The sequence below is a fragment of the Bubalus bubalis genome, chromosome 3 (genome assembly GCF_019923935.1).
Source record: "Bubalus bubalis isolate 160015118507 breed Murrah chromosome 3, NDDB_SH_1, whole genome shotgun sequence".
NCBI classification, from domain to species: Eukaryota; Metazoa; Chordata; class Mammalia; order Artiodactyla; family Bovidae; genus Bubalus; species Bubalus bubalis.
In genome coordinates, this window is record NC_059159.1 from 28,455,925 (window position 1) to 28,469,969 (window position 14,045).

At 63.5% G+C, this 14,045-nt stretch overlaps 1 protein-coding gene across 2 annotated transcripts in view; it reads left to right on the plus strand.

Moving 5' to 3' along the window:
- RAI1 (retinoic acid induced 1) overlaps positions 1 to 13,764 on the plus strand; it is a 108,222-nt gene extending 94,458 nt beyond the window's left edge. For both annotated transcript variants that reach the window (XM_044939148.2, XM_006040779.4), the window contains 4 exons: positions 1,334 to 6,854; positions 10,565 to 10,658; positions 12,082 to 12,131; positions 12,431 to 13,764. In XM_044939148.2, coding sequence (XP_044795083.2) covers positions 1,350 to 6,854; positions 10,565 to 10,658; positions 12,082 to 12,131; positions 12,431 to 12,445 — 5,664 coding nt within the window. In that variant the 5' untranslated portion in view covers positions 1,334 to 1,349 and the 3' untranslated portion in view covers positions 12,446 to 13,764. The remainder of the gene's footprint in view (positions 1 to 1,333; positions 6,855 to 10,564; positions 10,659 to 12,081; positions 12,132 to 12,430) is intronic.
- The last annotated feature ends 281 nt before the right edge of the window (positions 13,765 to 14,045 follow it).

Genomic DNA, 14,045 nt, shown 5'->3' on the forward strand with positions numbered 1-14,045 from the left:
GTGTGGGTAAACCCAGCGGCTGGGATCAGGCTGCCACTAGCCCTCGCTGTGTCTGCCCATGAACCAGGGGTGTCCTTGCTCCTTCTTCCCTCCTCGAAGGGTCTTGGGCAGGGGGTGGCCACTAGCCTGGACGCTACAGCCGGCCTGTTATGTGACCCCATGGTTCTGTCCTGAAGGGCCTCCCCCCCAGCCCCACCCCCACCCTGGGGTCATTTCCTGACCCAGGATCTTGCTTTGGTGCAGGCTGGACTCCTTGCATGCCCAGCCCCGAAAATCATAAACAGATGGGCTCTCGGCCTGGCCCTGACCCGGTGCAGGCGGGCGGGGCTGACCTGGAGGCCCACGCGCCTCAGGCAGAGGGACTACAGCTCTGCCCCATCGCTGCCTCGTCAGGGCCGCGCGGCCTGTTCACGTGCCTGTGACACCAACACAGGAGGCAGGGCCACTGCCCGTGCTCAGGCAGGGACAGCTTATGCCCACAGTGGCTCAGTGGCCCCTCATCAGCGCCTGCCAGAAGGAACAGACAGCTTCCAGAGGGCATAGCAGTGACAGAGAGGGGGAGAGGGAGAGAGAGAGCGTGAGTGTGTGTGTGTGATGATAGACAAGGGGAGTGTGTATGTGCAGTGATGAAGGGGTGTATGTGTGTGTGTAATAGACAAGGGGAGTGTGTGTATGCAGTGATGGTGTGTGTGTGTGCAGTGGTGGAGAAGGTGTGTGTGTGTGATGATAGACAAGGGGAGTGTGTGTATGCAGTGATGAAGGGGTTTGTGTAATAGACAAGGGGAGTGTGTGTGTGTGCAGTGATGAAGAAGCTGTTTGTGTGTGTGCAGTGATGGAGAAGGGGTGTGTGTGTGCGTGCACGCATGCTCACGTGCATAGACTCCAGGCCTCAGTGAATGGTTTCTGGGGCAGGGCAGGCCATCCCCCGTGCCACGCACACACATACACACACTCACGAGCTGGGTCACGCCTGAACACTGCTGCGCTGGGGCTAGATTACCGGATCCAGCAGCCCCAGGGGACGGGGGAGCGGGAATGGCTGATTCTGAGCCGGCGGGGAGGGGGAGGGGAACTGGTGGCAGGAGGGGGCAGCTCCCCAGTGGCTGGCGCTGGGCAGCCGGGCTGCACCTCCCTGTCCCCGTCAGAGCAGGAATTACAGAGCACACGGCCCTGACACACAAGTTGTCAATATGTGCACAGCTGGTGGGGCGGCTGCAGGAGGGGGCGGGGCAGGAGGGGGCTGGCTTTCCAAGGGAAGGAAATGGCCCGTCTGAACCCCGCCCGCTCTGCCCTCCTCTCCCCGCCCTCCCTCTTGCCCTTTCTCTTTTCACAGATAACCAGCCCAAGTCATGCAGTCTTTTCGAGAAAGGTGTGGTTTCCATGGCAAACAGCAGACCTACCAGCAGACCTCACAGGAGACGTCGCGCCTGGAGAACTACAGGCAGCCAAGCCAGGCCGGGCTGAGCTGCGACCGACAGCGTCTGCTGACCAAGGACTACTACGGCCCGCAGCCCTTCCCCGGTTACGAGGGCGGCGCGGGCACGCCCGCCACAGCGCGCGCCGGCAAAGGCCTGTCCTCGCCGCAGGCCCCGCCGGGGAGGCCGGCCTTCGCGGGCTACACCGTCCAGGACGGCAGCCCCTACACGGGCCGCTACTCGGGCGAGGAGGGCTTGCAGGCCTGGGGGGGCCCCCAGCCACCACCCCCTCAGCCGCAGCCCCTGCCAGGTGGGGTGGGCAAATATGACGAGAACCTGATGAAAAAGACGGTGGTGCCCCCCAGCCGGCAGTACCCAGAGCAGGGTGCCCAGCTGCCCTTCCGGACTCATGCCCTCCACGTCCAGCAGCAGCTGCCGCAGCCCCCACCATCCCTGGCATACCCCAAGCTCCAGAGGCAGAAACCCCAGAGTGACCTTGCCTCCCCTCTGCCCTTCTCCCAGGGCAGCCACTTCCCCCAGCAGTCCCAGTCCTTCCCCACCTCCTCTACCTACTCCTCCAGTGGCCAGGCCGGTGGGCAGGGGGCCCACTCCTACAAAAGCTGCACAGCCCCCTCCGCCCAGCCCCACGACAGGCCGCTGACCGCCAACGCCAGCCTGGCCCCAGGCCAGCGGGTCCCAAACCTTCATGCCTACCAGTCCAGCCGCCTCAGCTATGACCCACAGAAGCAGCAGCAGCAGCAGCAGCAGGCCCTCCAGAGCCGTCACCATGCCCAGGAAAGCCTGCACTACCAAAACCTCGCAAAGTACCAACACTATGGGCAGCAAGGCCCAGGCTACTGTCAGCCGGACGCGACTGTCAGGACCCCAGAGCAGTACTACCAGACCTTCAGCCCCAGCTCCGGCCACTCGCCGGCCCGCTCCGTGGGCCGCTCACCCTCCTACAGCTCCACCCCGTCGCCACTGATGCCCAACCTGGAGAACTTTCCCTACAACCAGCAGCCACTTGGCCCTGGGGCCTTCCCCGCTGGCCTCACCGACCACAGCCACTTCATGCCCCTGCTCAATCCCTCCCCGACGGATGCTGCCGGCTCTGTGGACACCCAGGCTGCCAACTGCAAGGCCCTGCAGAAGGACAAGCTTCCCGAGAGCCTGCTGTCGGACCTCAGCCTGCATAGCCTCACGGCCCTGACCTCCCAGGTGGAGAACATCTCCAACACCGTGCAGCAGCTGCTGCTGTCCAAGGCGGCCGGGCCTCAGAAGAAGGGCCTCAAGAGCCTGGTGGGCCGGACGCCGGAGCAACACAAAAGCCAGCACTGCAGCCCGGAGGGCAGCGGCTACTCGGCCGAGCCAGCGGGCACACCGCTATCGGAGCCGCTGAGCAGCACGCCGCAGTCCACACACGCTGAGCCGCCCGAGGCCGACTACCTGAGCGGCTCTGAGGACCCGCTGGAGCGCAGCTTCCTCTACTGCAGCCAGGCCCGTGGCAGCCCCGCCAGGGTCCACGGCGGCTCCAAGGCCAAGCCCGAGTCCGTGTCCACCTGCTCCGTGACCTCGCCGGACGACATGTCCACCAAGTCCGACGACTCCTTCCAGAGCCTGCACAGCAGCCTGCCCCTCGACAGCTTCTCCAAGCTTGTGGCTGGCGAGCGAGACTGCCCACGGCTGCTGCTCAGCGCCTTGGCACAGGAAGACTTGGCCTCCGAGATCCTGGGGCTGCAGGAGGCCATCAGTGAGAAGGCCGACAAGGCCTGGGCTGAGGCACCGGGCCTGGCCAAAGACACCGGCAAGCCGCCCTTCTCTCTGGAGAACCACAGCGCCTGCCTGGACCCTGTGGCCAAGGGTGCATGGCCACGGCCAGGGGAGCCGGAGGCCCTGCCCGAGGCCCTGCAGCTGGACAAGGGCAGCAGCGCCAAGGACTTCAGTCCGGGGCTATTTGAAGACCCCTCTGTGGGCTTCACCACCCCTGACCCCAAGAAGACAGCTGGTCCCCTCTCCTTCGGCACCAAGCCCACCCTGGGGGCCGCGGCCTCAGACCCCACCGTGGCTTTTGACTGCTTCCCAGACACGACCTCTGCTGGCTCGGCGGATGGTGCCCACCCCTTTGCCTGGCCCGAGGAGAACCTGGGGGATGCCTGTCCTCGGTGGGGGCTGCACCCCGGCGAGCTCACCAAGGGTCTGGAGCAGGGCGGAAAGGCCACTGACAGTGCCAGCCAGGATGGCACCCGGGAGGCTTCGGCCTGCCTGGGCTTCCAGGAGGAGGCGCCCCCTGGGGAGAAGGCTGCGGTGCCCCGGGACTCCCAGCAGGAGACGGTGGGTGGGGTGAAGGAGGAGGCCGGCGGGCTGCTGCAGTGCCCCGAGGTGAGCAAGGCCGACCGCTGGCTGGATGACAGCCGGCATTGCTGCTCGGCTGCCGATTTTGGGGACCTCCCACTGCTACCGGCACCGGGCCGGAAGGAGGACCTGGAGGCCGAGGAATACTCATCCCTGTGCGAGCTCCTGGGCAGCCCCGAGCAGAGGCCGGGCCTGCAGGATGCGCTGTCGCCCAAGGCCCCACTGCTGTGCGGCAAGGAGGAGGTGGAGGAGGTGCTGGACCCCAAGGCCAGCTGGGGATCCCCGTGCCCCCTCTCTGGGGACTCAGTCATCTTGCTGGGCCCCACTGTGGGTGCTGAGTCCAAGGTCCAGAGCTGGTTCGAGTCCTCCCTGTCCCATATGAAGCCAGAGGAAGAGGGGCCCGAGGGGGTGCTGGCCCCAGGGGATTCCGCCGCCGTGACCCCGGAGGCCTCCCTGGCACAGAAGCCAAACAAGCCTGCTGTGCCCGAGGCCCCCATTGCCAAGAAAGAGCCTGTGCCTCGCGGCAAAAGCTTGAGGAGCCGGCGGGTGCACCGGGGGCTGCCTGAGGCCGAGGACTCCCCGTGCAGGGCACCGGCGCTGCCCAAAGACCTGCTGCTCCCCGAATCGTGCACAGGGCCCCCCCAGGGACAGATGGAGGGGGCGGGGGCCCCAGGCCGGGGGATCTCAGAAGGACTTCCCAGGATGTGTACCCGCTCCTTCACGGCCTTGAGCGAGCCCCGCACACCCGGACCTCCAGGCCTACCCACCACCCCTGCCCCCCCAGACAAGCTGGGGGGCAAGCAGCGAGCCGCCTTCAAGTCAGGCAAGCGGGTGGGGAAGCCCTCCCCAAAGGCCGCTTCCAGCCCCAGCAACCCGGCCGCCTTGCCCGTGGCCTCCGACAGCAGCCCCATGGGCTCCAAGACCAAGGAGACGGACTCGCTGGACGCACCGGGCAAAGACCAGCGGTCCATGATCCTCCGGTCCCGCAGCAGGGCCCAGGAAGCCTTCCACTCCAAGCGCAGGCGGCCCTCGGAGAGCCGACTGCCAAACTGCCGTGCCGCCAAGAAGCTCCTCGCCAATAACCACCTGCCTACCACGTTCAAAGTTGCTGGCAGCCCCCAGAAGGAGGGGAGGGCGGGCCAGCGGGTGAGGGTCCCCAAGCCTGGTGCCAGCGGCAAGCTCTCAGATCGACCCCTCCACGCCCTCAAAAGGAAGTCAGCCTTCATGGCTCCCGTCCCCACTAAGAAACGCAACCTGGTCTTACGCAGTGGCGGCCTCGGGGGAGACGTGAAGGAGGAGGGGGCCGAGGGCTCCCCCACCCTCTTCAAGAGGATGACGTCTCCCAAGAAGGCGAAACCCACCAAGGGCAATGGTGAGCCCACGGCGAAGCCACCGCCCCTGGAAACCCCGGACGCTGGCCTGAAGCTGGCCTCACGGGCGTCCTTCCAGGGAGCCATGAAGACCAAGGTGCTGCCACCCCGAAAAGGCCGGGGCTTGAAGCTAGAGGCCATTGTGCAGAAGATCACCTCGCCCAGCCTGAAGAAGTTCGCATGCAGAGCACCAGGGGCCCCTCCTGGGAATCCTGTGAGCCCATCCCTCCCCGAGAAAGAACGTGGGCTCAAGAGCGCTGGGGGAAGCCTTCTGGGGGCAGAGGAAGGTCTCTTAAATGTGAGCCCCGGGCAGAAGTTCCCGGCAGCTCTGGGGGCCGAGCCGTTGTGCAGAAATCCGACCAATAGATCCTTAAAAGGCAAACTCGTGAACAGTAAGAAACTGTCCTTGACCGATGGTTTCAAAACAGAGGCCTTCACGTCCCCAGAGGCCCTGCTGCCCGGGGGCACTGCCCTGGCGCCTAAGAAGAGAAGCCGGAAAGGTAGAACTGGGGCCCTTGGACTCCCCAAAGGCTCCCTGGAGAAAAGGCCCCACCTCGGCCCAGCTCTGCTGCTGACTCCCCGAGACAGGGCCAATGGCACGCAGGGGGGCAGTGAGGACAGCTCTGGCGTAGGAGGCAAGAAGCCAAAGACGGAGGAGCTGGGCCTGGCCGCCCAGCCCCCAGAGGGCCGGCCCTGCCAGCCCCAGACAAGGGCACAGAAGCAGCCGGGCCATGCCAACTACAGCAGCTATTCCAAGCGGAAGCGCCTCACACGGGGCCGGGCCAAGAGCACCACCTCCTCACCCTGTAAGGGGCGTGCTAAGCGGCGGCGGCAGCAGCAGGTGCTGCCCCTGGATCCCGCCGAGCCTGAAATCCGCCTCAAGTACATTTCCTCCTGCAAGCGGCTGCGGGCAGACAGCCGCACCCCCGCCTTCTCGCCCTTCGTGCGGGTAGAGAAGCGGGGTGCGTTCACCACCGTGTGCACTGTTGTCAACTCCCCGGGAGAGGAGCCCCAGCCCCAGAGGAAGCCTTCCTCCTCCTCCTCCTCGTCCTGCTCCTTGGACACGGCCGGGGCCTCCCTAGCCACGCTCCCTGGAGGCTCCGTCCCACCGCCTCGGCCCTCCCTGCCCCTCTCCTCCACCATGCACCTGGGGCCCGTGGTTTCCAAGGCCCTGAGTACCTCTTGCCTTGTTTGCTGCCTCTGCCAAAACCCGGCCAACTTCAAGGACCTCGGGGACCTCTGTGGGCCCTACTACCCTGAACACTGCCTCCCCAAAAAGAAGCCAAAACTCAAGGAGAAGGTGCGGCTGGAGGGTGCCTGTGAGGAGGCCTCGCTGCCTCTTGAGAGGACACTCAAAGGCATCGAGTGCCCAGCTGCTGCATCTTCTGCTGCCACCACCACCACCGGGAAGCCCCCCAGGCCTGATGGCCCAGCCGATCCGGCCAAGCAGGGCTCTCTGCGCACCAGTGCCCGGGGCCTGTCCCGGCGGCTGCAGAGTTGCTACTGCTGTGACGGCCGGGGGGATGGCAGTGAGGAGGCAGCCCCAGCCGACAAGAGCCGCAAGCATGAGTGCAGCAAGGAGCCGCCGGCTGAGCCTGGTGGGGACACCCAGGAGCACTGGGTGCATGAGGCCTGCGCTGTGTGGACAGGCGGGGTCTACCTGGTGGCCGGGAAGCTCTTTGGGCTGCAGGAGGCCATGAAGGTGGCCCTGGACATGGTAAGAGGCCAGTCCCGCCGGGTGGGTCCTTGGGTTCCGCAGGCAGGCCTTTTCAGTGCCCTGGTGTGGGCCAAACAGACCAAGTCACAAATGAGTCTGGGGCTTAGCCAGAGAGCGGAGGCACCCCCGGGCCAAGGCAGGACACAGTTGCCCACCCTGTCTTAGACCTCCCTGCTGCCCGCTCAGCCTGTACCCACCACACACTCAACTCACCCCTTCCAGCTGCAGCCCCTGCACCCTCCTGACACCCGTCTCCAGTAATCAACTGAGACGCTGAGTCTCCAGATGACAAGGGACCTCAGAACTGCCTGCCTCTTATGATCTGAGGTGGATCAGGGCCTCAGAGAAAGAGCCCCTCCAACAACAGGTGGCTGGATGGTCAGTCAGCCCTTGTCGGTAGGGTGGTTCAGGGGTCTTTCCTGCAAGGCCCTGCCTGAAACATCCCAGAGGAACTGCAGTTGCTGTGCCTCTAGGCACATAGCCTAACCTCTCTGTGCCTCCGTTTCTTCATCTCTAAAGTGGGCATAACAGCCCCATCAAGCTGTCACAGCTGTGCTTGGCCTACCCACGAGCCCATGACTTAACTGCTGGGGCCGTGACCGTGGCAGCTGTCCGAGGACACTAGCATGTGTCCCAGCAGTGACTGTCACTCTGGTTACTACAGCTCTCTTGCTCCACGAGCTCCCTGCTGTGGACCACGCTCCTGTCCCCTCGCCACACTGCCGTCCAGTGTCTCCTGGGCAGGCACCCACCATGCCACCCTCCAGCTCACTGCCCTGCACCCTCCCTGCCTGCCCACCTGCTTCCTCTTGGTCCCCACTCCCCCGGCCCCGACAAGCAGCCCTGTGCTGGCTGTCACCAGGGAGACAACTTTGCTGTCCACATCTCCCTGTTTCCTGATCCTCTGCTACCAGGATGTGGTCCAGGACCTCTCCATGCTGGGGCAACCCTCCGCCAGCCTCCACCCGTATGGAGGAAGGCCCCCCTGGCCTGACAGCCCAGGCCCCTGCGCTTCCCTGCTCAGTTCTCCTTTCCTCCCATCCTGTTTTCGTGTCTCTCATCACTGTCGCATTCCCAGCTGCCTTGAAATAGGTTCAGGTGTTCCCCTCCATTGAACGATAACGCCCACACTGAGATCCCCTCCAGGAAGCGCCGGGTGGCCTCCCCGAGGTGCACATCCTCGAAGCCCCGACCCAGCTGTGCTGCTTCTACACCTTGTCTGAGCCCGGGTGGGGGCCAACCCTTGTCCTTCCTCCGTTGCCTATTCCAGGAGCTTTGGTCTGACCTCACTGACGTCACTGGCCTCCCGCTGGACTGAGGCAGACGCAGGGGGTCTGAGTGGCCTTGTACGTTCCTGGTGTCACATGGCTATTAAGTACTGGAGCACTTGGCCTGGTGGTCCCATCTCTGCCTGCTGTGCCATCCTCCATAACCGGTCCCGAGGCCTCCCACCCTGGGAGCGGCCCTGGAAGGTTGGAACTGGGTGGGAGAGATGTTCACTGGTCACTAGCAACAGTGTCTGCTCCGGTTACTCAAGGATCAGAAGAGCCTCCCTGCTAGAGAGGTGGGCCTGGGCTGAGCTGGCTGGGACTAGCAGCCAGGGAAGCCTCCGAGGGGCTCATGGGAGCAGCACCCGACCCGGAGGACACCCTGGGAAGACAGGCAGTGTCCGGCGCTCCCCAGGTCGTGGTTCATCCCCCTCCCCTCACAGCCCAGGGCTCCGAGGGCCACCTGCCCCCCTGAAACCCTTTCTGCCTCAGAGCTTGGTGGCCTAAGGTGGTCTTGGAGTCATGTGGACCCCAGTCCCAGTCCCAGCTCAACAGGAAGCCAGTTCCATGACCCCCGCAAGCCACTATCCACTGTGAGTCTCAGGGCACCAACCCCATCAGCAGGGTGTGACCACGTGGATGGCCAGATAACCCCCGCACCCACACAGTAGGGGCCCTTGCTCCCACCTTTGCACCCATCAGCACTCTGCTGGACAAGAACTCCTGTGCAGGCCTCCAGGGGCACGCCCTTCTGTGTCCCCTGCTGCAGCCCCCATACCACCTGTCAACCCTGAGCCACACTGTGCCCACCACCTGGGAGTCTGCCTCTCCCTTGAACTGCTGGGGCCCTTGGCCGCCCCCAGGGGGACAGATCAGAATGTGAGTGCTGGGTTTAGGAGGGCCTGAGGCCTTGCTCTGCTTCCACCTCTAGAGGCCCGTCTCCAGGGTTTGAGGGGCCTCTGTGCAGACAGGGTATGAGAAGCCATCAGCCAGAGGAGTCCACTGTCACTCTTCAGCCATCAGAACATCCACGGGCCGCAGTGGGTAGGACACTTGGGCCAGGTCTGGGGGCCTGTTCCTGCCTTATCACCCCTTCGTGAGCCAAGAAATGGAGGGCCTGGAGACTTGGCCCTGATCAGAAAGACACCGCCATGTGGGAGCATACGAACACTGGTGTTCCCCCAGCTTCCCACCCTGCCGCTCCCCACCCCAGCTGGGCACCAGAGGGAGCATGCTCAGGCATGAATTAGGCCCAGGAAGGCTGGAGACCATCCCTGGCCTCTCCCTTCTCCTGGGAGTGGGTTCCCTCCAGTCCTGGGAAGGAGCCCACCTGCCCCCGCCCCAGCAGCACAGCACCATGATGGCCAGCCTGTGCCCCAGCTCCATTGCTGGGCTCAAAGTCCTATCCAGCTCCTCCTGAGCTGTGTGCCCTCAGGCAACTCACTGGGCTTCTCTGAGCTCTCATCACTCACCTGGGTAACATGAACCATGATGCCAGTGCCATCAGGTCGTTACAAGGAGGCGGCCTCCACGCGGACCTGGTGCGTCAAACCTCAGTTACTGGTTTCTGTGACTCAGCCTCCTGGCGTGGGCCTGCTCCTTTCTCTGCTGTCCTCCCCCATCTCAGGCCTCTGCTGCACTGGGCGCGTGGGGTCTGCGGGATCGGGGTCTGTCCCTCCCCAGGCCTCGGGTTTTGCTTTGTTCTTCCAAGGGCCTTCTTAGTATTGCCATCCTCTCCCAGTTGGTCCCCCTGCAGGCAGCCCTCAAGCTCAGCAGACCGACTTCTGAGACCCAGAGTGGCCCGGCTGCCCTGCTGGCTGGCCTGGGGGTCACATGCACCCCGCATCTGGGCACCAGCTGTGTCACCCCCTCCCAAGTCCTGGCGGGGGTGGTGAGTGGCCCCTCAGGGTGGGGCCTCTGACTTGGTTCAGCACTGCTTCTGCCCCCAGAAAGGCGAGAAACAATGCTCACCGCCTGTCCTGGAGCGGGAGGGGGCCCCAGCTTCACTGTAGAGTAGGCCCATGAAAGCAGCCCACCTGGAGGCTGTGGCGGGGAGTTGGCGGGCAAGGGCATGGCCAGGTGGTGACTGGCCTCATGAGTTCCTGTCACCCGCTGGGCCCCCAGAGTCACTCCTTCAGGCTTTGAGACCATCCCGTAAGGCAGGAGCCGTCCCCACTGTACACACCAGGTGGGAAGAGCTGTGTTGCTCAGCTGATGTCATGCGGTACACGGTGGCCAAGCTGTCACTCGCCCACACCTGCCGGACACAGAGACACCTGTGGTTATACACTAGGTATCCCACCCAGAGAGCTCCCCACCCAAGGTGCTGATGACCATCCTGAGCTCTCCCACGGCTGCCTGTCGAGGGCCTGTTTGGAAAAGGGTGGGGGCCTCCCGGGCCCTCAGCTGCAGACTCACCTGTCTTCCTTTTCTCCTGGCCAGACTTGTTCCAGCTGCCAAGAAGCGGGGGCCACCATAGGGTGCTGCCACAAAGGATGCCTCCACACCTACCATTACCCGTGTGCCAGCGATGCGGGTAAGACTTAGCCCTAGCGGACAGGAAGTCAGGGGATGTGGGCACAGCTCCTTGAACCAGCCCCACTCGACCCCCACCCCTTGCCCCCCGAGCTTCCCTCTTCTTCCCCAGCAGTTTTTTATCTTCTGGTGTTTCTCGGCCAGGCCCTCTGCTGGGCAATGCTGGCGAGACACGTCAGTCCTCAGCCACCTGCTGGAGAAGCATAGACTACAAGGCTGAAAGCTATATGTGAGCTGCTGTCGCCAAGGGGTGCCTAGAGCTGGGGAGGATCTCAAGCCTCAAAGAGCAGGGCCACCAGGCTGGGCCTTTGAAGTCTGAATAGGAGTTCACTGGGTTTGGGAAAAAGGGAGAGATACAGTTCAGTGACAAAAACTGAGTGGGATGGAAGGAGAGGAGATTCAAAACAGAAGCTGTGGAAGGGGGAAGCAGGGCCACGCCAGGCCCCCGCACCTGTCCTGCTCTTTCCGATCACTCGCTTGTCTGTTCTGTGGGCGTTTATCGAGTACCTACCACTGCCAGGCACGCAGAGCACAGACTGCCTGCCAGAGAGCCTGGAGCCCCTGATCCTGGTGGCATCCTTCATGCGTGGCCTGGGTGCGTCCCTCCACGCCTCTGCAGTCGGGGCCTCACCTGTGAAGCAGAGGGGAGAGTCGTTTCTTTTTGCAGCTCTCTGGGGCAGGCAGTGAGGTCATGCACACGACCCAGAGCGGGCAGCACTGCTTCAGTTCCGGGAGGCCCCAGGACCTCTGTCCCCTGCCCCCTGCTGCCCTGGAAGGGGGTGAGGATATGACAGCCCTGTCACACGACAGAGCAGAGGCCTCCCCTGCCAGGACTCTCCCTGCTTCCAGCGCCCTGGGAGCCCCAGAGGCTTTGGCACTGGAAGCAGGGGCTGCAGCACTGGGAGGATGGCGAAGAGGGAGGTGGCCAGTGTCCCCAGGCAGGGAGCAGGCCTGAGGCAGGGCAGGCTGCGCCGCTGCTATATTAGCTGCATTACTAAGTCTCAGGAAGGCGCATAGGGGTTGCCAGGCGGAGCCCACCCAGGTGGCTGTGGTCAGCTAGCAGCTCAGCTGAGGCTGCTGGACCCAGACGAGGTTTGGAGCCTTCCCAGCTCTGCTCCCGCCCGTCTGCCTCCAGCAGAGCCAGCCCTAGTGCCGGCCAGGGCGGGGCAGAAGGATTGCTGTTGGACTGGCTAGGCTGTTTGCAGGGGGGACAAGCTGGAGAATTAGGGGAGGCCTCCCTATGACTAGATGGGGTTCCAGGGGGAGGGGAGAGTAAAGGACAGGCAAGCCAGCGGGGCTGGAGGGCAGGCAGTTTGACTTACTCTTTGAAAAAAACCCGCAACCGGGGGCGTCCGGGCGGTGGGCGCCCCGCTCCCGGCCACACACGATGCCGGTTCTAACCGCACGAACTTGTTTGCTCATAGGTTGTATATTCATTGAAGAGAACTTTTCTTTGAAATGCCCCAAACATAAGGTGAGTGACCGCGAGCCCCCCTTGGAGGGGCCAAGGCTGGAGAGCACACTCCGCCGCGGGCCCATCGGCTCCAGGCAGACTTAGCGGTGGCGCGTGCGCACGCGAGGGCCCCGGGCCACTTCAACTCCCGCGTGCGCCGGGGGCGGGCCTAGCCCGGGGGCGGGGCGCGGAGGCCAGCCTCCAGGCCCAGCTGCCGGCGGGCCTTCGCTCTCACTGCGAGTCCGGGGCGGGTCCGGAGGGGTTGACCCCTCGGCACGTGCACCTCCGTAGGCAGCGCGCCCCGTGTCTCTTTCCTGCAGAGGCTGCCGTTGTAATCCACTCCCGGCCGGAGGAGCCGCCGGAGCCAGCCCGCCCGCCGCCGAGGAGAGGAGCCGCAGGCATAGCCCCCGGGCCTTTGCCCTGCTTCCGGCGCGGGTCCTGAGCGGATTCCTGATCCGGAACCGAATCTTGGATCTGGCCGCCTTGGGCGGAAGCTAGTGGTCCCCGGTTGGGTAGAAAACACGCTCCGGATCCGTCTGCTCCTGGCACCGGACGGCACAGGGCCTTCACGCCTCCATCCCCCGGCCAGGCTTGGAGAGGGGTTAGCCCGCGGAGCGGCCAGACCCCTTGGGACCCCCAGACTCTGGAGGGGCCGGGAGGCCTGTAGCCTGGGGACACACTTCTCCCCTGAAAGTTCCAGGATAACGTGGTACACATTCCACGTGGGTCGGTCGTGGCCCGCCGCCGGACACCCTGGGGGTGGGTAGGGATAGGGGATTGGCGAGTCCTGACCCATGCAGGAGGGGCTGGAGGCTGGGCGCCTTAACTGCCCAGCCTCGGCCAAAACCTGCGTGAAGGTCTGGAGGGCCGAGCATCTGGGGCCTGTTCTCGAGGGATGCGACCTTCCTGGGTGTGGGCAGACTTGCCCCCGCTGGCTTCTGCTCGTCCCCCTTCCAGCCCACCCCATCCCTGGAGCCCAGCCTGGGAGCGCAGAAGGAGTCTCGATCCCCGGCAGACGCGTGACCAACCCTCCGCATGACCACCGTCTCCAGGGGCCGCAGCGCCACTCGCACGGGAGCGGAGACAGCGCTAGATCCATGTACACACCTGTGTGCCCCTCTATATATATGTCACATAGAATGTATATATGTTGGGAACATGCTCGCTTCTCCGTGTGTCGCCACTGTGCGTCGTGCGCCCCCTAGCACGGGGCCCTTGCTGGGAAGGTGGCTCCAGCGCTGCCCCCTTCCCCATGCAGCCACCACCGCCCCGGGCCAGTGCCCACCAGTTCGTCCGCCTGTCTGTCCGTGTCCTCAGCTCTGTCCACGCTTCGATAGGCCTGACGCAGCCCCAGCCTGGGGCCGCCCTAGCAACTTCCTGTACATATGACTGTAAAATGGTGAACGTGTGTATTATATCCAGCCTCGTTATATAGTGTATATATATGTATACATATACATATATATAATATATATGAAGACTGTAAATGTTAAGACGACTAGTGTTCTTATTAGTATATTGCTTCACACTGAAGATTGTGTGTATCGAGCTGTTTCTAAAAGATGTTTATTTTCCTTAAGAGTAAAAAAAAAAAAAAAACAGTCATTGCATTCAGAAAAAAAAAGTCAATAAAGATACAACGATTGTTTTGGAATTCTGCAGCCCGTGGATTCTGACCAGATTTTCCTGGGAGAGGGTCCAGGCTTTAGGGGCGGGCTCTGGGACAGGAATGAGCTGTCAAGGAGAGAAGCCCCTGCTGCCCTGCCACAGCTGTGTGGCCTCAGATGAGGGGACAAGGGTTAGGCAGGTGACACACCCAGACACACAGGAAGACCCAGGTTGTAGTTCCTCCTGTCACCACAGATTCCCAAGAACATATCATTCCTGGACCTGAAGGGGGCAGAAGCTGGGAGAGGAACCAAAAAGGAAAAGCTG